This window comes from Helicoverpa armigera, chromosome 15, assembly GCF_030705265.1.
Source record: "Helicoverpa armigera isolate CAAS_96S chromosome 15, ASM3070526v1, whole genome shotgun sequence".
Taxonomy (NCBI): domain Eukaryota; kingdom Metazoa; phylum Arthropoda; class Insecta; order Lepidoptera; family Noctuidae; genus Helicoverpa; species Helicoverpa armigera.
Genome location: NC_087134.1, coordinates 11,068,440 through 11,092,121, shown reverse-complemented (window position 1 = coordinate 11,092,121; position 23,682 = coordinate 11,068,440). Strand labels below are relative to the sequence as shown.

The window sequence follows — 23,682 nt, the reverse complement described above, 5'->3', positions numbered from 1 at the left end:
CTGAAAGATATTTTCAAATCGATTCCGTAGTTTCGGAGCCTTTAGGGTACAAACTACCAAAACAATACCCCTTTAGTACATAAGGATAGATAGAGATGGTTTAGTAGCAAAAAGTAGCTATTACTTAATACCCTTGGTTAACACTTTCAGAGCACACAAAAAGCTTATGAGATAAGAAATCGATTCATTTTTACGACATGTATCTGTTGGAAGATATTTCAACTGTAAACAGATTTATAGTTTTCTATTGCATTATTAATGGTCGGTTTTTCCGTGGTTGCCAGTTGTTACCTATTTAATTTTGACTACCTGTTCTCCGCGATCTCACCTGTGCGTCGCGAATTACTTAATACCCGCACCCAGATATGAGAGGTCCAGGCCCTTTTTCCAAGAGGCTGAGTTACACTCTTTATTTTAATTTTGATTAAGCTAGACTTAATAAGAATATTTACACTATATTTTAAAATAAACTTAATTTATATTAACATACAAAAAAACTAATAAAGCGCGTCGAAAAATTGATCCTCGTCGCTGTCACCCGGCAGTGTACCCAAAAGGCTGGCTGCATTGCAACGTTGAATGGCAATTTAATTACAATGATTTACCCCTGTAACTTTTAGAGGATGGTGGTACGTACTCTTCGAAAAAAGCTGGACTCTTGATTTTTTTCAAAACCAATGATAAATAGTGACATGTTTCTGTTAGAAAATGTTCCATGGATGGGAGAATGATCCCACAATAGTTAATATTGGTAGATGATGAGGACATCATTATGCAGTTATAGATTTAGATTATCACGCAAAGAAAGTCGCGAACACAACTTTGTCTTAAGCTTGGGTTTCCTAGGAAAGCGGTGCCGTTATATAGCGGCCGTCTTATTACGGACGCAAATAGACGGTCGTCTTTACGGTGATTACATGTGGAAAGTTCCACGGCCGTTTTAACACACCGTCATGAACTTTTTGTTAGTTGTATCATACTTACTAACCTGTTTTATTTAATATTTCTCAAATTTCACAACACCAATTCTGTTTTAGTTGACTTTTCTATAATCTTTACTTTTTATGTTAGATATTGCCTTCGTGGTTTCGAACGAAATCTATTAAAATTTCGTCGTCCTCGCTGCTCCAAGAGTTGTAACAAATTTTGTACGTTGTTCCGAAAAAAAAAAACACAAATACGTATTAAAAAAGCTTCACCGCTTTCAATAAAACGTTCACCAAACTATCTGACACCGTCAAGACGGCCGTCATGCAAATGGCGGCACCGCTTTTTGAAGTTACGGCGTCAGTTACCGCTCTCTAGGAAACCGCCCCATTTCGTTTACATAGACAACGTTCTGGTGATGTCTTTCACCGCTGTATTACGGTCGCTATATGACGGCACCGCTTTCCTAGGAAACCAAAGCTTTAGTAAAATATACTTAGCTTCACCGCTTTAACCGCATTCGGTGTTTCCATGCAAAATGAAGGTCAAACCAAAAAGATTTTGATCCCCTGCCAAAGTCTGGTCTAGATTTATGATAAAGCTGTTTTTCTCAGCTGGAGAATTTTATTTTTAAACAATCGTTTCCGGTTGATTTGGATACTTGATAATGTTGAGATTAATGTGGCTGTTGATCAAAGTCATAGTCGAATGGAATAATAGTCTAAAAAATTAATGATGATGTCCTCCTAGCCGATTATCGGCTACAGCGGCTGTTCTCATGTAAGGAGATTAGCCAACTACGCAGGACATATTATACCTAGTGCACGAGCATTTCCGCAGACACAGGTGCACTCCCTATTCCTTCACTCTCATAACCCGATGGGGCGGCAATCCGACACGACCGTTAAGAGATCAGGCGCAGGACCGACATTTACGAGTTCTCCGATGCACGGGTGTATCAATCACCAACTTCCAGGCTCCGGGCTGCTTTGTGAAAGTCTTATAAAACCCACAAAGCGATTTCGGCCCGACTCGGGAATCGAACCCGAGACCTCGTGCTCAGCAGCCGCACTTGCGACAGCTCGACCAACGAGGCAGTTAAAAAATTAATATAATAGTGTTCACCCCCAATCTATTATAGCTCTGATCGACTTGGTTTATGAACACCACTAGTGCACAACATTCTGCTGTAGGTGAGATCGGTAATTTTTAATTAAGTCAAACTTATTAAGATGTTGGCACCACTAAAACTGTTTTTTTAATGAGCTCCATCGGAGTTTGAAACTTTGTTTCTTAATGTTCTTGAGTTCTTTGTTCCGAACCTACATAGGTACATTGTTTGCAATGACTAATAAATAGGGTAAAATAGGACCACGAAAAAACCGAAATTGTACAGATGGTTGTTTTTGATTCTACATAGCAATAGAATCACGAGAAAACGGAGAGATTGATGGTAGCTTAACGTTTTAAGAATTACAGGAAAATAATATACAAGATTAAATACAAAATATAGGAACCTATAATTTATACAAGAAATAATTTAAGCAAATTATTAAACAATGCCTAATAGGCGTGTATAGTATGAGTATTAATGAGTTATGTTTTCCTTATAGGTGTCCAAATAGAGATAAATAAGTCAATGAACTTGAACGAGCCAGTTATCCGGGTATAACAATATAGAACGAATAGGAAATAATAGTAAAATATAGTGTTGTTATCGTAGTTTTACTATAGTTTGTAGTAATTAATAAGTTTTGTGATAAGAGATGTTTTTAAGTTCCCAAAATAAGTATATGCTTATAACATGGTACTTAGATGAAAATGAATAAGAATCTGCCTTGACATGAAAGAAAATAAGAATTTTGTCACAAATGTAGGGAACCAATCTAACTAGCAATTATTTTCAGGTCTAGTTGAAAACCAGCGTCAGGAACAAACAGTCTGGCATAATGCTGAACCATCTATTCTGTACTTTTTATTCCCTATTTTGTGTCGTGTCAATAAATTCTTCTTACTTTCATTCTAAATTAATTTATGTATGAGAAACATCACATCAATTATAACCACTTTTTCTGATCATTCTCACTCACATTCCTCCCTTACCGTCCCAACTCCCAACCTTTTCATCACAAAAAAATCGTGACTTCTAACCCTAAGTCAGCATCACCATTCTGATGCGTTCAGTTACAACTTACGTCAGAATTGTCACGATGCATTAACCTCTTAGTCACAGCACAGGAGATCCTTAGACCAAAGTCCATCGGATTTAAAAGATATTATTTGTCCTACGTAGATGATCACATCATCAGAGTGACTGAGCTGCACGTATGTATGGAATTTGTGCATAATAACGTGGCGGAGGTGTCACTGGTTATTGATCAAGTGTTAGTTAGTTATCTTATAGTAAATGCTGATAAAGATTGCTTATAATTTCTTTTTGTCAGGTATTTGCTAGACATTGCTGTAAAACCACGACAAAGGAACACAAACAACGAAACAACAAAGAAACTATAACTTTAGGTTCCTCATAAGCTATCAGAGACTTTATCAGTAACCGATAACTTGCCAAGAGTAGCTAAAGACTTGTAAAAAGGACGAGGTTCTCAATTTGAATGTTACAATATTTCTATGCTGCCTGCGTCCTGAAGATTTTCAGTAGAATTCAAAACAAAGGTCTCCAGAAGAAACAATTAGAATCCAACATAATTAAAAACTCTACCTCTATCGAATCTCTCTCTCGCATTAAGATTGGCTGTAAGAGAACTCAATTCCGGGTTAAGCTCGCTGTTGTACATAGACAATAGATATCTCTATTCTTTATTTTGTTCCTGTTAATCGTGCAATAAAGAATAATAAAAAAATAAAAAAAACCTCCGAAGGTAAATAAAGCTCATACTTTCTTGCATACGTGACTGCAACATTATAATATGGTACGTGCAAAGAATGATGCAAATGGTAAAAAATACCCCTTGATCATCCACCATATTATGGAATTCCCTTCACCCAGTCATCAGAACAAATCACGCAGATTGATTATACCGAAAACTATGAGGAAATAATTTGATGACTATTTTGACATTGTTTAAAATACTTATACTTGTTTATTTAGTAATAACCATTTATCAATAAATTAATATGACGTTGTTATGATTTATAACGAGGTAATTTCAGGATTTATTTAGTTGAGGTTTTTTCCCTTATATGTAAAAGTTTTGCTAACACGAATTTTAGGCTTCTTATCTTCGGAACTTCTGATTTCTCAATGACTGTCAATACTTGATATTACCTATTTTAAGATAGAACTTTCGACAGCTATGCGCCTACGAGACGCGGGTTGCGTTAACTATATACACAGAGATTAGCTAAATGTGTCTAAAACTTTAATAAAAAACCGAAGTCCCTTACAAAAACTTTTTCAGCACTTTTCATGCAATTTTCTATAAGAAGCTTATTTTTTATTACTGAAGAAAACTCTACGTAGGAATTGTTGTCACATTTACATTCAATTTACTTTGGAAAAAGAATTTTCTTTCAACTACATCATGGTCTCTAAAATTCTCCACCAAAAATTAGCATTTAGTACCAAAAATTCCGTTCAATATAATACCAATAAGTTTGATTGGTAATTAATTCGTCACAATTAAATGACGTATTATTATTATTGATTTAACCTCCGAAGCGCGGCCTTTGGGAAATACTACGGTGGACACATATACGTAATAATATACGTATGTTTATGATTAGACCTACCGTGAATTCGTGGTGCGCTAGAGTGGCTATGATTTTGGTGTTTAGATGGACACGTCTGTGAAAAGTCATGAAACACTCATGGGACATTTTTTGAATATGAAAGGTAAACTTATTGTGGTTTTGACATTACTATTAAAGGTATTGTTGAAATAAAAAAATACAGCATTTAATTTTTTATCGAGATCTGTGCATTGACTGGCTGATCTTGATGTAAGTATTTTAATTTTGTTCGACCGAAAATAAATACTTGAAACACGGTTCTTGAAAGAAAATCATCTTATTGGAGAAGTCTGATATCACACATAGTTTCTATAAACCCATAAAGTAGATGGATAAATTGCCATACACATATTAAAAAGTAATACTTACTTCAAATGATTTTGCTCATTACAATAGTTTTGACGTCAAAATCATAGATCATAAAAAGCCTGGATTTTCCTGACGTTATTTATACTATTCCTAGAAAAATAAAAGGGACATTTAGTCACAATTTCCCGAAATCGTGGAGCTCCTATCGCCGCCGGCGCCGGGCGTCGCTCTCATATACCCGAGCATCGAGAATTTCACGCCAGTAGAGCGACGCTCGCGCATCCTACGGGTTCATTCTATAATTATATGATTTTATTTATATTTAAATTACGAGTTCGCGTTTCGTAATTATTGTTGGTGTGTGTTGTGAAGTGTAGTGATATTTTTCGAAGATATAAATTTTTTGAGGTACGTATTTTTTTTATTATGTTTATTAAAATTTTTTTTTGTTTATTTTTAAATGAAAATATTTTAGCAAAAATTTTAAATAATTTAAAAACATATTTTTATAACCAAATATCGTAAAAAAATATTGAAAAAAATGTAACGTTAAATGTATGCGTCTAACAGAATCTCAGTGTCAAAAAAACAAAACTCATTTCTTCCAAAAAATATATTTAAACATAAGTATTATTAATTTTAAAATTAATTAAGATACCAGTCAGTAACCGCAATTCTTTAGTAATTGTGCTATAACAGATGGCAGAAGACTGTTTACTTTAGATGTCACAGCTAAAAATACTTTCTTTATAGATAGCGTTTCTTAAACAAAATACAATGTTAACATTCGCGTATTCCCTCGACCTTCAGTACTGCGTCGAAACGAGAGAAAGATACAGTGGCTTCATTATTTATTTATTCGTTTGCAGTTATCAATAGATCCATTTTTAGGGTTCCGTAGCCAAAATGGCAAAAACGGAACCCTTATAGTTTCGTCATGTCCGTCTGTCCGTCTGTCCGTCTGTCACAGCCGATTTACTCGGAAACTATAAGTACTACAGTGATGAAATTTGATGGGAATATGTGTTGTATGAACCGCTACAAAAATATGACACTAAATAGTAAAAAAAAGAATTGGGGGTGGGGCCCCCCATACATGTAACTGAGGGATGAAATTTTTTTTTTCGATGTACATACCCGTGTGGGGTATCAATGGAAAGGTCTTTTAAAATGATATAAAGTTTTCTAAAAAACATTTTTCTTAAAGTGAACGGTTTTTGAGATATCAGCTCTCAAAGTCGTAAAAAGTATGTCCCCCCCCCCTCTATTTTTATAACTACGGGGTATAAAATTCTAAAAAAAATAGAGGTGATGCATGCTAATTAACTCTTTCAACGATTTTTGGTTTGATCAAAGTATCTCTTATAGTTTTTGAGATAGGTTGATTTAACTGTAATTTACGGAACCCTTCGTGCACGAGTCCGACTCGCACTTGGCCGGTTTTTAAAGCGAGTTCAATGTGACTTTTCAAAGTTAATTACTCTTTTTTTGTAATTTTAGGACGTCACTGTCAATGTAGACTTTTTTATTAACCGCTTATTCTAATAGGTATTTATAATGATAAAATAGATTCTGCAAAAAGCTTACAGTTACTTTTTCTCTCTGTCGTGTTTTCTCGTGTTTTAAAGAGACATATTCTTGATTATCTATGTTTACCAATATTATAAAGCTGTAGAGTTTGGTTACTTGAACGATCTGAAAAAATCTTTTAGTGATAGATTGCCCATCTATTCGGTTGCGGGAAAAATAAAAGCTCTATGGTAAATAAAACTTTTTATCAATCGGCAGCATCTAAGCATCATCTCAAACAGACATTACTACATATTAAAAAAAAAGGTATATAAGATTGAGGTAATAGCGCTCAACGCTAAAGATATAAATAATTCTAGATGTTTTATTAATTATTGAAAACGCAATAACATAACGATCGTTAAATATTATAGAGTTTATTCAACAATTTAATTGGGCACTCAAGAACCATAGATATTAATGAACGACGATATAACTACTGGCTATTATTTTTTTGTTCATTTTCCAGGAAACTGTAGGAGAATAATATCTAAATTGATTTTATATGTAATTGAACATGTTTTGAAGACGTCGTCATAAAAAAAAAAATAATTCGCTAAATAATTATTTTTTCTAGATGTATAATTCAAATGACATGTATTTGTCTTTCAATAACAATTTTAAATTAATTTTTATTTACAGAAACTTAAATACGAACTATATTTACAAACTTAAAATTATCTTCTAAAACTAAAATTCTGAAAGAACATATTCAAAATTTATCTGAAAAAAGTACCATCCCTCATATTCTTTTATGAATAAATGTGTACTGAAAATATAGCCCACAATTTACAATATGGCGTTTTATAGTATAATAGACATAATTATTATTATGTAAGTTATGTTAATAGCACGGTACAACAATGTTTGAAGTTCAAGGTCAAAACTGTTTTTAATATATTTTACACATGTGTTAGAATAAATAATAAATTGTCTGGTTGAGATTACTTTACGTCAAAGCAAATAAAAAACATGAGCTGTCAAAACATCGAGAGTCGAGACTTGTCCGACAAACAATGATTTTATGGAGTTCATGCAAATTTTATTAGTTTTTAAATTGATGATTTAGTTTCATTTCAATAAAAACAGTTAATTTTTTCTTCTTTTAAATATTTTGTAATTTATACAAAACGGGTTCAAAAATTTTTTGCAGAATACATTTTTGCATATTTTTTAGATAGTTTAGTATGCCTTGCTTGTGATATTATTCTGTAAAAAAAACATTTATTTACACCGTTTTACATTGAAAGCGAACTTTTGTATTTAAAGAAATAGAAACAATTAGGTACAATTATTTAAATACGTAGTAGATAAAATAAAATTGTAAGTATCGAGAAAGAAATATTGGTGAGAGACATGAATATAGACGCATCTGGTAATTTCTGAAAAGGTAGACTTAAATAAATAAAATATACACGATTTTACACGAGTGATAACTAGCTTATCAGTCAAATGACAGCCCACCAGCAAATATCTAGCCATTTAAAATCATCTAGCTCATATAACAAGAAGGTGAGGATTTAGTACTAAAATAGCGAATGATCGCATCGGTGCAACTGCATTGAACATGAACAATTTGTTGCATCAGTATGTAAACTATATTTATGGGCACGACCGGGTTTTGTCTGAGATTTGGTTTCATTGGTCTGATTGGTCCAAATGGACCAGTTTTGATGAAGTAACTAGTTTGATAGAATTTGATATTGTCTTAATTGGGACTGTTGACTATAGTTGAAATTAAAAATGTTTGTATTCAGACAAAGTCCATTAGGTTAGTACATGCAACACACAACTTGAAACTAGTCTTAGTACTTATAACTACCAGAGACATTTTAATGAATTCTTTTTATATTAGGTACTCTTTTTACCCGACTCCCAAGAAAGGGTTATGTTCTTTTTCTTTGTACCACATCAATTACCTGCTCAATTTATTTATACAGATTTTGAAAATTCTTCCTAAAATATTGATTTCAGTTCTTCTCCACAAAACGTATACATGTGGTAAATTAAACCATACCAATTTACTAAAGCGGTTGATTGAATGCTCATAAAATTGGGAGTAGGTATTGGTTAGATATCGATATTTGTGTACTTAGGTACAAATTAAAAATATAATTACGTACGCGTTTTTACAATTCAGGGTCATTGATCTCAATGAATTCGTAGAACTGTTTTTAATCATAAATATTTTTGTCTTTTTTGGACCACTGCCCAATACTGGTTGATTCTCTATAGTTTTTCCACGTGGATGCTAATGCTGTCACTTTAGTAAAATATATGAGTACCTAGGCCGAATAAAAAAAAAGAATTTATGTTTAATAAATTGTTGGTGGTCTAGCAAAGCAACTACAAAAAAAAAATAGATGAAAGGTCCAATGACCGTGTTTCGGAGGGCACGAAAAACTGTCATTTGAATATCTTTGACAGTCGTTCATCATTTTATATTTGTATGTTTTTGAAAAGCGCTCTTTTCTTACTTACTTTTAAAAACATTTTAGTATTGAAATAAATCACATTGTATTTTATTACAAAATACGATTCAGAATAAACTGCAAGTCATAAATCATTTATTTTGAAAATTTTATCGGCGTTCAGTGCAACAACGCTTAGTTTACGACGTTTACAAAATATATTATGGTAACCATGCTTTTAGGATATTTTGGGAACGTTCAGATTTTGTTACTGAATGTTACTGAACTGGAAAATCGTTTGGAACTGCAGTTGCATAATTCTTAATGAAAGATTGAAACTGAAATTGGAACTCACGGCGGAAATTCAAAGTTATAAAGGTAGTATATTTGTTTTTTGCATTAAACATTTTCTATTTCTCGAAATTTTTGAGTTTCGTTCATCATTTTCAAATTGTCACAATTTTTTTTGTTGGTATTTAATTTCAACTTGAATTCAACCAATTTTAATTACCTATCTTTTTTTTTAATTTAACGCACAAAATTTTAATGCAGAGCCATTCATAGCTATCATGAAACATGTCTATTTTTGTTTAGTAAACAAACGATTAATCAAAAAAATAATAATAAGTGTTTCGTTTTTGTTGTCAGCACGTAGGTATTAGATATACAAATAGGTGTCGACTTAACAAGTCAATAACCTGTATGTATAAACATTTGACTGTCGCGTCATCTCGACCTTTGTGGTAATACCTCATTTACATTTGCCAATGTATTAGTTTGCTTTGTATGTACTTTGTTAGTAAATAGTAATATAAGCCTTATGGGTTATTGTTAACTTGGTCAAACGGAAAACTTAAAATAGGTGTAGTACCTACCTTTACCTAGTTTTTACATAATCTGTATAGGTACTTTAGTTATATAAAATTTATCATAGGTACTTTGTATATATAGTTTCTTAGCTAATTTGCTTAATTTTTTTAGCTTAATTTGCTAGAGTTGTCGGGTTTTACGTTACCAACTAGAACTTTAATCTGGTCCCAATTCTATTTACGCTGTTTTTCACCTGTTACAATTTCCTTTCCAGTTTTTTTTTATTATAAGTCACGTATGACAGACAGCAATTGTTTAAATATCGTATCTTCGTCTCGAAGTTTTTATACATATTGATTATCTAACTGTTTCGTACCTGTAATTATTCTCGTCTAATCTAAGCAGCAGATATCTGACGCATCCCACAACAATCTTGTCTAAACGGAATGCAAACGTTTCGCTATTTTCGTACCCAGCTTAAACAGACATTCGACAGGTTACCAAGTCTGATTGAATGCAGGAATACTGTTTAGTTCTTGAGTAAAGTATTTTTAGTTGTATTGGTAGATAAGTTATCTAGGTAGACGGAAAGATGGATGGTTTCTGAGCATCCTAATAACTTTGAAAGTGGGCCGGCCAATAGTGAGATAGAGTCGACCAAATAAAATCGAAAACAATTACCTACACTTACTTTTTTGAGATGGGTGCAGTGTAGGTCTTTCAGTACCAGGGATGCGGTAATTCGCCCGTACAATCCCAAAGCCCCATATTATTGTTGCTAACCAATTCGGAATAAGTACATAGTATTATGTAACTGTTTCTAAAAACATTTAGCAAAACGGTTCAGTAGGTAATCTATTTATAAAGCAGTTAAAAGTTTAAAGTTTGCACCTGTTTTAAATACTTCACGCCAATTTCCACAACGTATGCATAACTTCAAAGGGTTCAGAAATAACTGCGGAACGATTTACAGCAATTTTTGCGGTTTTAAAATAACAGCAAAAATATTATATAGCTATAAAATATGTATGCTGAACGGGTACATAACCATCACTATATTTTTCTCTTAATTAAATTACCCGACAGAAAAGTTTACTGGATTGTAGGAATAATATTCAGAATTTTTGTCCTAGATTGTAACAAAAGATGGAGCCCCTACAAGTAGATGTTGTCCACTTCTACCCCAGAGAGAATGCTCAGCCTCATAACACTGTCAAGTAAGTACATACCTATATAAAGATATTGGATAGATACCTACATTTCTCTATCTAACATCTCAATTAATTAACAAGAGTTATTTTTAACACATTATGCATTCCGATTTGATAATGTTGAATTTCGAATAATATGCAAATGCTAAGCACTTCAAATGTCTTCGATGACTTTAAAATATACCTGGTACAATGAATCACATGTGAATCAAAACAGCGGTGGTGTCCATTATTTTTTTTAGTATTAGTATTTATTTATTCAAGAAAAACATAGCACTTTGCACTGTATACATTTTTGGAAAACAAATTACATAATCATGCAATAGTAGACTCTATCTTTTAAACTTGCTTTAAACATTGCTTTCAATGTATTTATAGAATCTCTAGGTCTAGATCTCTAGGTCTAAAATTTTTGAGTTTGTTTGTTTTTTTTTTTAATAAAAAATAATAAAAAAATGTTTAAGAGTTAGTAAGTTAATTCCGAGGAAGGCCATATGCTGCTTTATTTTAATTACCTAGTTCGAAGCTTCTTAATTATTTTACATATTTACTTTTTTCTCTTTAGATTCGAGGTGGTAAATGACGAGAACCCGACCACCACCATAGTGCGACGTGGTCAGCCATTCAGTGGAGTCGTCAGGTTCAACAGACCTTACGATGAGGCCAACGATATTGTGCAGCTCGTGTTCTCTATTGGTAAGTAACATCAACATTTGTTTTTCCACCCAAAGTGTTAAAAAGGCTGACACTAACAACTCTTTCATATTAGCGGATTTTCCGCTCGGTTTTTCCTGCGAAATCGCTCGATTCGTATGGGCAGTGTCGCATGTTTTTAACGCACTACAAAATCATGGGGAACCACGGGAAATAGCCAGTTTTGAATTAAAAGACTACCTATATTCTACATAAAGACTATTTTCAGTACCTAATATATGATATTTTGTTGTAAAAATAATATTTTTGAATCAGTATGTCAAGCTCAGGGTTATCGCTGTGACCAGCGGTTTGGTTGCGGTAAAATGTCGATGCTCCGTTATCCGATCACAACTTACAACTTATTAAAAGTACATATTTATATCTCTCTTTGAAATATATTGTGCATTTAGTACTAAAACAATTGAAAAATTACCCATGCTGTACTTATGAAAATATATCTACTTTATCTATAATACATAGAACTAAATACTACCTGACCTTAGATTAGGTAGAAAGCCTGAGATATTTTAGTAAAAAGAAAAGCCAGATTATTTACTTTTAACTCTACTATTTATTGTAGTTCCATGTAGGTAAGTAAAGGTCCTTCGAAATGTGTCAATTTTATTTACTTTTTTACCGGCATCCCAAAAAAGGAGGTTCTTAATTCGACTACGTATTTTCTTAAGGATATCGTTCAACTAAACCTTACAAACAAACTATTTGTCTACAGGAGATAAACCATCTATGGAGACCATGGGCAAGATGTTCATACGCCGCGACGCCGTGACAGACAAACACACATGGAGTGCCAGCCTGTTAGACGTGCAGGAAGAGAACACACTGTCATTCAAGGTGAGCTGTGTTTGAGTAGATAAAGCTTGTGTGTAACGTGCCTTAAAACTATAAAAAGTTTTCGAGCATATAATTATGGGAAGAAATATATGCTAAAAATATGCTATAGAAATATGTAGGTAAGAGGTATTTGTCCAGACCTACTTTTACGTATCATCATCAGCCTTATCGTTCCACTTCTGAGCGCAGGCCTCCTGTCACACAGAGAAGTATTGAGCGTTAATCGCCAGGCTTGCTCAATCGGGGTTGGTCACTTCAGTCACTAACAGTCAATAAGTAGTTTTTTTGGCCAGAAATATATTTTCAACATATGTATCTACTATCTACAGAAAAACACAAAAAAAATAATAAATTGCACCTTTTTAAGTCGACATTTAAATAAAGAAGCAATAATATCGATATACCTACATGTTATAAAAATACCTACCAAAATAAAAAAGAAAATTAAAATAAAAACACGCTTAGAATTCTGCATAACATTTCTAGGCAATTTAAATAGCAATAACAAATCGAACCATGAATTTATGGCCATTATAGAACTTGGTTTTTCTATAATTTGGATGCTAATTTTAACATAACACGTAGATACGAAATTGCAGCTGTGTGCAAACAAATAATATCTAGCACTAAAACTTCTGCGTCAATCTAACTAAGAGTATCTGTACAGCACACTAAAAACTTTTAGTCGGCAGATAGTTTGTTTGGGCTCATAAATTAAGATAGTAAGTACCTAGTATTACAAAGTACGCACAATGCAAGGATCAGGTACCTACCTATATAGGCTTTATCAGAACGACTGAGCAGTTACAATGGAAACAAAATTTTCTTAAAAAATAAATTCAACCATCGGTCAACTGTTGGCCGTGTGTTTAGTCTGTTTAGTGTGCGGGTCCTCTAAAAAGGGTCTTAAATTGTTATTATAATTGACAGTATTGCCTACCATATTTGGCTCAAAAGTAAATAATATGACAATTTAACTTTTGGCGTAGTTACGTCATAGCCTATAATCTAATACATAAGTTTGCTATAAAGACATACCATACTACCATAGCAAGAACATTATTTAGCATATTTATTAGTAAAACGTTTTAAGTTTATAAATGCTCTATTTAATAGTAGGCCTATCAACAGAATAGAGACACCGCTAAAAATATTTGTATTTATTTATGTATTTAAATTGATCTAATTATAATACAAATGTATTTTTAAACAATCAAATATAAAGATCTAATTTATGCTAATGAGTTACATAACTTGAATATTTAATGCTTAATTATACTTAAGGCTTTAGAAGCAATTCGTGGGTGACAATAGGTACCTACCATAAAGTTATATACTTACTAGCTTTTGCCCGCAACTTCGTTCGCGTGGAATAGTGACTACCAGCAGATTTTTGATTTGACCAATAGATGGCGCTATATGTCCGGAATAATTTTATTTTTATTTTTTTTTGTAATAAAAACTATACTATGTCCTTTCTCAAGTTTAAAATTATGTCTGTACCAAATTTCACACAAATCGGTTCAGTAGTTTGGGCGTGAAGAAAAGACAGACAGACAGACAGTTACTTTCGCATTTATAATATTAGTTTGGATAATATTAGTTTGGATTAAAATGATAGATTCATCTATAATCCTTTCATTTCCGATTTTTATATCCAGATCTAAATTTGTTTTATCGTAATAAATAAAAATATAAGTTATTTTTAATCATTTATTTACTACTTTTGTAATACCTGGCCCTTTTGTTTGGTAGACAAAACGTACTTAAGGATATCTTTTTGCTTATAACTCGTCTTTCAATATAGAAGATAAACTGTGTAATTATTTAAACTATTAATAAATAATTAATTGTCCGTACTTAGTTACTCACGTACTTTATATTAGGTAGAATAATAAAGCTTAAAATAGCAATTTATGAGCATTCCAGTGTTGGTCAAGACCAGTTTGTCTAGGACACAGGCTGTCAAACTTTACTTTTTGTACCTAAGTGAATTTAGCAGCTAGACTTTGTTTTAAGTTAAATGACAACTTCTGAGCCTATAATATAGATAGATGAAAATCGTGGAGATTTGAGGTACTACGAAGACGGATACGGTATACAGTATCCGGGTGGTACCACGTAGTATCAAAATAATTTGTCTAACAAATAAATATTAAAATAGGTGTTAATAAAAAACGTTGCTTACTTTTAGTTTGTTTTTACTTTAAGCCGGGATAGCTTGCCGTAAGCCCCTCTGCTCTAACTGGGGAGGATTTCTTTGATTAATCTTGGCGAGAAGTATAAATAAAGCACAAAGTAGTGACTAATGGGAAAAGGGGAGGATATAGGCAAGAACGTAAGTAAACTTCGTTGCAAAAAGTACCTATTTATATAAAAAATATTTATTTCGAGTTTGAAGGTGTTGAAAAGCTTGAGAATAACTTGTCTTAAAGTTATTTTAAAGATGATGTTCACATAAATATGTTTATTGACTTAGGTATAATAAGTTTTACATGGAAATCTAGTAATGCTAATTTATTATACCTAGTGGTAGCCTAACCCAACATTTATTCTACTGTTTTATCTTATTTAAAAACATGATGAAAATGACCAATAAAACATTTTGTTTGTCTTTAGCATCTTTGGTTAAATGTGTTGTTTTGATTTAAAGTTGTCAAGATCACAATCAACAATTAATTTAGTTTTTTACTTAACTAGGTGTTCTTCGCGTTTCCACCCGCGCCCCAAAGAAACTTCTTCAGGCACTCGAAAAAATAGCCAAAGACCTGTTAGAGGCTCCATCTATGCATGATTTAAATGTATATTTAAATCCGACAGAATTAAATTCAGTAGATATTTGTTTTACCTCCAAGGGAAATTTCCATAGACATCACTTACGAATTTTAAACGGCTGAAATGACATTGGTGTTACTTTCACAAGTACCTAGGTAGGTACGCCAGGGGTCGCTGGACCGTCAATCCTTCTTCAGCCCACAAGGCACTTCTAAACACATTTCCAGCTTTACCCTAACGTACATATTCATTTGTCTCCAGGTGTCCTCACCAGTGACAGCGCCAGTCGGAGCCTGGGCTCTGCGAGTCCTCACGTGGAGGAGAGGGTCCCCGGAGCGCGCGTACTACGACTTCGATCAGGACATTTACATCCTCTTCAATCCATGGAACCCTGGTAATTGAACTTTATATTATTACAGAAAGCTTTACCTACACCAATCAGCATACACCTAGCCTTTATCGGATGATTTAACGGCAAGACGCCGTAAATGAATCAACTTACTAAAATACGTGAAATAGTACATTTTAAATGTCGTTTATTATTTTCCGAGAGTTGATCAAATACCTAGAAAATTGATCAACTTACAAGTCTTATTATTTTCCGGTGACATATATAAATCTTCGTGCTGTCGGGTAAATTTAAAAGTGAGTTTGTATTGTGCAAAGAAAAATGCTTAAAGAAAGTACGAAAGTAAAAGCGTGTCGTTATCCAATCTGAATCACTTTCTTTGAATGAATTCAATTTCTTCAATTTAAAGAACAGTAAGTTTAAAGAAATTGAAGAACAATAAACTAGGTTTTAAAGTTTAGCAGACTTGTTTGTGTAATTTATTTCATTTTGAATCTGAATTGTAAAAACTAAGACTGGCTATATAGTCATAAAACTACTATCCCTCTACTGCATATAAATCAAGTATTTTGCATTATATTGCAATATTGTTTTAGAGTGGGTTGGTCAGTAAAAAATGGTTTTATATGCAATAGAGGTGCTTAAGTTTTTCCCAACTATGTCTTAAAAATATTTTCCCTCGGGCATTTTTTCCTAGTAGGACGTAGTGTAGGACGTTCTCAGTCACTGTGGAGTGATGACTTGCGCAAGACGGCTGGCAGGAGCTGGATGCGAGAAGCCGAAAAATCGATCTCAGTGGCGTGCACTTGGAGAGGCCTATGTCTACAGCAGTGGACTGCGATAGGCTGATGATGATGATGATAATTTTTTCCTAATGAACTAAACTCACTCTTCATTTCAGATGACCAAACCTACATGGAAGACGAGGCTCTCCTCCAAGAGTACGTGCTGAATGACGTGGGCAAAGTATGGGTGGGGCCCATCAAGACGACCAGAGGCAAACCCTGGTTATACGGCCAGTTCGACGCCGTCGTACTCCCGGCTTGCATGTTCATGCTGGATAGAGCTGAAGTGCCTTTTAACCAGTAAGTTGTACTATAATTATTTGTAGGCTATAATGCCCCACAGCTGAGCAAAGGCGAGGTAGCCTTTGCTCCTACCTTGTTTCTACACTTCCCTGATCCTTCGATCGAGTCCACCAGTCCCTACGATAGGGTCTAGATGGGGTATCTACGGCCGGCGGTGTCCATCCTGAGGTGTTTTTAGTTTTTTACGTTTTTTAGTATAGCTTTCTTAAAGATTCGCTCGAGTATTTAAGTGGGTAGCGCGAAATTGCTGGGAAGTTTGTTGCGCCACTTCTTCCCACGTAAAACACGTAAGGTGGGTAAGGGAAAAGACGGGCGTTTTGGGGGCTGTCTTTTGTTTTGACGTTTAAAAAGGACAGATTTAGAGGCCTGATTTGAATAAATAATTATGTGAGTGGCCTTTCAGTATTGTGGTGCTTTAATCTGTCTGAGGAAAAAAATGTCCCCTCACGTTTTTCATGACTCAATGCAATTCGCATGTAATACCAACTAGTTTCATAATTATTCATGCGTATCCCGAATCACCTCGATTACATCTAATTCGATTACAGTAACATCCAAAATAGAATACTTAGAAATACAATAAGCAAATACATTGGCAAATATTCAACGGTGAACATTTTCAAACTAATCGCTCAGGACATAACATAGTAAACAGATAAACGTCTAGAATTGGCAATGGATATCATTACAATTTAAAACCCATTTTGAGGGAAATAAATAAATCTAGACATAATGGCTTGGCAGATGATGTTTGTTGCATTTTAGATAAATCTCTGCAGACTAATTTACGTACGTTACGGTCATTTTACGTGTTCAGATTTCTAATTGGAGTCATAATATGAATACAAAGATGTGAAAGGATAATTTTGGAAGCTAGAGTTGTGTATCTTCCTAGCTTTGTGTTTATTTTTAAGCAGGTATCTAGTCTGGTCATACAGTTAGAATTCAAGGATTTTATTTTCGTTTTAGTTTACATAGACAGATTAATATTTTTTTGTGAAGCAAAATTAAATACAACTGAAATAAAACTGTGATTTACGTCAAATCATTGAAGTACCTAGGTAGACAGTACAAACATTAAAGATAGTAGATACATATAAGATAAACAATACCTTGTAAAATTGATAAGTAAGTAGTCAATATTTTTCTCAACGATCATTATAAAGGAATTATAAATTCTGTATTTGATATTCATTTGTTTCTTAGAAGCTGTTTATCATAATAATGACGACATTTCCTTGGCGAGGTATGCATCACGCACACCCACTAAGTACCTACTTATAACTAAACCTTTACTCATAAGTTGTCGCTATAATTCTATGATTAAATAGGTAATGATTTTGATTGCACATTCGATATAAACTTCCTGGTGAACCTTTTTGCTTAGAAATATTCAGGTAATGATACAATTGATTATTTAGTTGGAAATTCAGTGAATCAATATTTTAAGGTCCAATGAAACTATTTAGTCGGTTTGATACCTTATTTGTCTATCTGTACTGATTTATAAAATCGATCAAACAGCAAAATTTCGATAGCTCTTAAGAGTCTTTTCCAAGCTATCGATCGATAATAACGACATCAGATTTTGAAATTCAAAACATGCCAACTGCCACAGAATTTGAAATACCAAAAACCAAAATTCAACGAAACGCAAAACAACACTTTTCGAACGTCAGAAATTTACAAAAGACAGCCCCCAAAACACCCACCCTTCAAAACATCCTATGTGTTTTAGCTGGGAAGAAGTGGCGCAACAAACTCCCCTGAATATTTGAATGTACCCTACCCCAAGGCCAATATCCTCATTCCACAAACCATATATTACTTAAGCCACTATTATTTTTCATTCATCCTAAAACAACCTTTTTTGCCAGTCGTGGCGATCCCGTGAAAATGACCCGAGCAATCTCCCGCATAGTCAACTCCAATGACGACGGTGGTGTGCTGGTGGGCCGCTGGGACGGAGTATATGATGATGGGACTGCCCCATCAGAGTGGACTGGGTCTGTGGACATCCTGGCGCAGTTCTTGGAGACTCAGGAGCCGGTTTCTTACGGACAGTGCTGGGTTTTCGCTGGTGTTGTTACTGCTGGTAAGTTTCATGATGATGATGACGAAGCATGTGTTGACAGTCAGCGTTCTAAACATAGGTATTCAAATAAGATATTACCATATAGGTAGGTTGGCTGATTTTCAATATCATTTGATTATTGTTCAATATCGCAGTTGAACATTTTGCATTTGATTTAGCAGTTTAAAAAAAATACTTTATAAGTAGGTAACTGCGAAAGCCATAAGACAAGGAAAAAAAATCTGTTCTGTGCTTAAAAAAATGTTGAACATAGTAAAAAGTCTTGCCATTACTGAGACCTAAAATATACATAGCCTAAGTGAACGTAAATGACATCATCGAGTCGAGTACACCTAAGAAAACTATGAGATAACTTCCTAATGCAATCTAGAAAACATCTGATGAAAGATCCAACTGGCATCGTGCCAACAATAGTTACGTTAGACCATAGAAACTCACTATTACCTCACAGGGCAATCAGCCCATTAATTAAATCATAATGGCCATTTAAATCAAGTAAAGAAATGTATTGCAGATAAATATTTCGACAGCTTTTAAAGATAGTAAGGTTATCTCTATGTATTCAGTGCGTGGATATATTGATAAAACTTTAAAAATTACAATTGCATAAACGGTGTCTTAATCTTCACAAGCTTCCTAAAATATAGCAATGAATAAATAATTACCCATCTTTTTAGATGTAGGACCCATTGAAAGTGAACCGCCTATTGTAGGCTTCTCAAAAATTCTGGACGTTCCAAATTCGCGCTCATTTGCTCCCGAACAAAAAATGAGTGCCATTAAAATGCAACATCAAATAACATTTGCAATTTAAGTAGCTTTAATAAAGAAAAACATCAAATTTTACAATTTTAGTAGCTTAATAAAAAAAACAGTACATACATACTCAGATCCTCATCATTTCCTTCTTTCCAGTTTGCCGTGCCCTCGGCATCCCATCTCGCGTGGTATCCAACCTGGTATCGGCCCACGATGCCAACAGCACCCTGACAGTTGACAAGTATTACTCGGAGACCATGGAGGAACTAGGCTATGACCCCAGCAACGCTGAGCCGGAACACACTGATTCTATCTGGAATTACCACGTTTGGAATGACGTCTGGATGGCGAGGCCTGATCTGACTGCTGGTGAGTTAGTTTAAATTTTCAATACAATTTTAATGTACCTAATTGTGAGTTTAGATCCTGACTGCTAGTAATTTGGTTTCGGCTTAAATACAATTTAACTGGGATTCTGAGTTTCTGAATGTATTAAGGATACCTATATATCATCTGATCTTTGTAGCTCATACTCGAGAATAACTCCTGCATGCGAACAAAATATTGGTCACTAAACCAAGTGTCCTGACAGGGTGGTTGTAACGGCTTTAGTTAGGTAAAGCTAAACCCTGGGCCTTCTAATCACAATTCATTTTTCCTTTATCCAGGCTACGGAGGCTGGCAAGCCATCGACGCTACTCCTCAAGAGACGTCAAAGGGAGTGTACCAGTGTGGTCCAGCGCCAATAGAAGCTATCAAACAGGGAGTCATCGGAATGAACTATGATGTGGAGTTCATGCTGGCGTCAGTTAATGCTGATCTCATGAGGTGGAGGATCGATAGCAGCGAGGAGACTGGATATGCTATGGTGGACAGTAATACTTACCAGTAAGTAGCCCTTAAGAAAAAACTTGTATAACTCTTATAATGGATTTACTAAATACTGATTTTGATATTGAACCTTGACAAGATAATTTTTGATCACCAAGGGAACCTTAATAATTGTCCTAGATTTTTCTATCAGCAACCCTTTTTCTAATTATAACTAGTATTCCGAATCAACAGGATCCTCTGTGAAAAAATACATGTCCTGTCTGCCTATCCCAAAAAGCTTAGATGATTAATCATAATATGCTTTTCCATTTCCAGTATCGGCCGTATGGTCCTCACAAAGAAGCCATACGTGTTCGATCCCAACGGCGATGAGGATCGGGAAGACATCACGGAACAGTACAAGTTCAGGGAGGGAACTGCTTCTGAGCGACTCGCTCTTATGAATGGAGTCAGGTTCTCGGAGAGGGCTAAGAGGTACGTATTCCATGGTAATTTCTTGATTGTGCAAGTTTCTTTGGAATGGATTGAACTACCGTTCGAAGTTAGCTGTAATATATTTATGAAATTAATCTTTTGAGTGGATTAAAATGTAAAGTTTCCGACTTTGGCCAAAAGTCTTCTATGCCAATGATGTTTTAGATCCAGTAATTGAACACATGGAAATAAATATTCTAGCAGACATTGCCCGCTGGATAGCTTATAATTTCTCCTTTATGATTCTATTCACAGCAGTAACATTTATAATCTTCTTCACAGATACTACTCAGTGGCCAGCAACTTGAAGAACGACGTGACATTCAAGCTCCGCGATGTGGACACAGTACCCATTGGCAAAGACTTCAGGGTCACTGTTGATATTGAGAATACAGCCAATGAGGTAAGCGAGCTGTGGAATGATTTAAACTTTGATTAACCAGGTTTTTTTGTACAACTTTTTGTTCTTATTTAAGAAAAACCACCAGTTAAATTTTCCTTGATTACCTCCTATGTATAGTCTTATAGACAGATAAAATACATTGAATCTCAGTTATGATCTTCAATTCTTCTATTCCTCAAGAAAAGGTTTGACACAAACTTTTGTTTGTCTACAGGGTCGTAACATCAAGGCTTCTCTATCAACTAACAGCGTGTTCTACAATGGTGTGAGAGCTGGCGTCGTCAGGAAAGTCGAAGGAAAAATATTTGTGGGACCTGGCAAAAGTAAGTCATTTTACCATAATTGTGCAATAGATACATAGGACCAATAAGACGATTATAATCATGAAGTCTAAAAAGAAAAACGACACAAGTCCTCATCAACTGAATCGCAAAATTGAGTCTTAAGGCACTACTAACAAAGTCTTTTTTCCCTTGCAGAGGAACAAATCAGCGTTCTAGTCAAATCAGACGATTATCTACCCAAGTTAGTGGAGTACTGCAACATGAAGATCTCTGCGATGGCCATCGTGGACGAGACGAAGCAGTCCTGGGCTGATGACGACGACTTCCAAGTTATCAAGCCTAATATTAACATTAAGGTGAATTTTGTAAAGATGACTCTGGATCGTAATTGAAGGGAAAATTATAAATTCTTGTATGGGTGCGCAACATGCCATGTGGGTACATATCAAAATATGTCTGTGGTACATCATCATCTCCGTCTGTGGTACATGCAATATAAAAGCAGTTAAGTATTTCTGTGTGATAACTTTTGTATCTTGGGTCACTAAAGGAAGAAAAAAATCGTGAAGTCTGAAATGGTTCTGAACTGAATCCTTATACCTCAACCAGATGAGGGTTGTGTCTAGCTCAAGGACATTAAAGAAGCCAGATGATGCTTATGATTAATACGATTATCTATGTGTATAAGAGAACTCTAACTTAGGAAAAACACATCGAATGATACCTTCTATATTTCGATCCTTTATTTCCAGTTCAACGACGACCTAATCCTGAACCAGCCGACGACAGCGTTCCTCTCGTTCACGAACCCCCTGGAGAAAGCACTGACCGGCTGCGAGTTCCGCGTGACGTCATCAGGCATTACGGGCCGTACGCTGCGTTTCCCCGTGAACGACGGGGCGCCGCTCGAGCCTATCACTGCTGAGTTGCCTGTGCAGCCTAATGTAAGTTACACATATCAATCTATGTGCAAAATTAGTTGATAACTCGCAAGATCTCAACAGCTTTCTGATGGACCTATAGCTATTTGAAAAAATTTGGAGAATGGGCAGAACCCTTCTAAAGTGATACTTGATTTTCAGGGATATCCCCTATCCCCCTATTACCATGCGAAGGTACAGTGTGAGTGTCAGAGTTTTACTGACTAGAACCCATCTTTGTTCCTTTGGAAGCCCTTTTTATAACGGGGCTCCAGCAACCCTTTCAAACAATTACGCAGCGCCTGAGTAAAAAGAAATCTGGATAAATTTTATGTCATTATAATGGTAGCAACAAAAAAAACACTCCGAGTAATTATTGCACTAAAATAAATTGATTAAAAAAAGATATTAAAACGACTCATACTAATAATCCCCTCTTCCTTTGCAGAAAATTGGTAAGATCAACTTCGTGGCGACATTTAAATCTAACGAACTGAAGGACATCAGTGGAGCAGCGACAGCTGAAGTGTTCGAAGCATAAACAACCTTATATTGTAGGTGATAAGGCATCATTTACTATGAAATAGTCTCTCTGTTGTACTATTGATAAGTTTTACGAGTACGTATTAGTCAAGTATATGTATAAGAATCGGCTTTGTAATTCAAGCTTCAACAATACGTAAATATTTAAAAATAAGTGCATTTGTTTTTTTTTGTTCGAGTCATAGATTTTGAAAATTATTTTTTGTTGATCTGAATTTTTTGTTTCATTTTATTTTGTGAGTCTTTTGTGCCAATTAATTAGTCGGTAAATATTATGTTTTTAATACTGTTAATTGAAATATTTCTACAAGGCAGCCTTATGAAACGGCGTATTAGTTTTAAGCTTGTAGTTTTTAAGAAAAATAATATTCTCAAATTAAGTGTTAAGAATGTGCCATATTGTGGCTTAGTTTTTATAAAATCTCATTGTTTTTCACCCCAAAGTTTTATTTTCAAAATAAAAGCTGTTAATGTAAGGGGTTAATTTTTATACAGTGATTATTTATAATTTAAGAAATTATTTTTTTGCAATTTTAATAAAGATTTTTTATACCATGACTTCAACCATTTATTTAACATCCTTACAAATGATCTTTCATAACACATTATTCTAAAATAAAAAC

The 23,682-nt window shown here is 34.3% G+C and overlaps 1 protein-coding gene across 1 annotated transcript; it reads left to right on the top strand.

Annotated features, from left to right (window-relative positions):
• The first annotated feature begins 5,244 nt into the window (after window positions 1-5,244).
• On the top strand, window positions 5,245-23,563 carry LOC110379726 (hemocyte protein-glutamine gamma-glutamyltransferase). Its single transcript, XM_064038180.1, has 15 exons — window positions 5,245-5,394; window positions 10,910-10,993; window positions 11,553-11,683; window positions 12,414-12,535; window positions 15,572-15,704; window positions 16,561-16,744; window positions 18,625-18,842; window positions 19,758-19,970; window positions 20,270-20,489; window positions 20,751-20,909; window positions 21,192-21,312; window positions 21,527-21,635; window positions 21,792-21,952; window positions 22,349-22,540; window positions 22,965-23,563. Exons 2-15 carry the CDS (start codon window positions 10,923-10,925, stop codon window positions 23,055-23,057), a joined length of 2,127 nt encoding a protein of 708 aa, XP_063894250.1. The 5' UTR covers window positions 5,245-5,394; window positions 10,910-10,922; the 3' UTR covers window positions 23,058-23,563.
• Window positions 23,564-23,682: the final 119 nt, after the last annotated feature.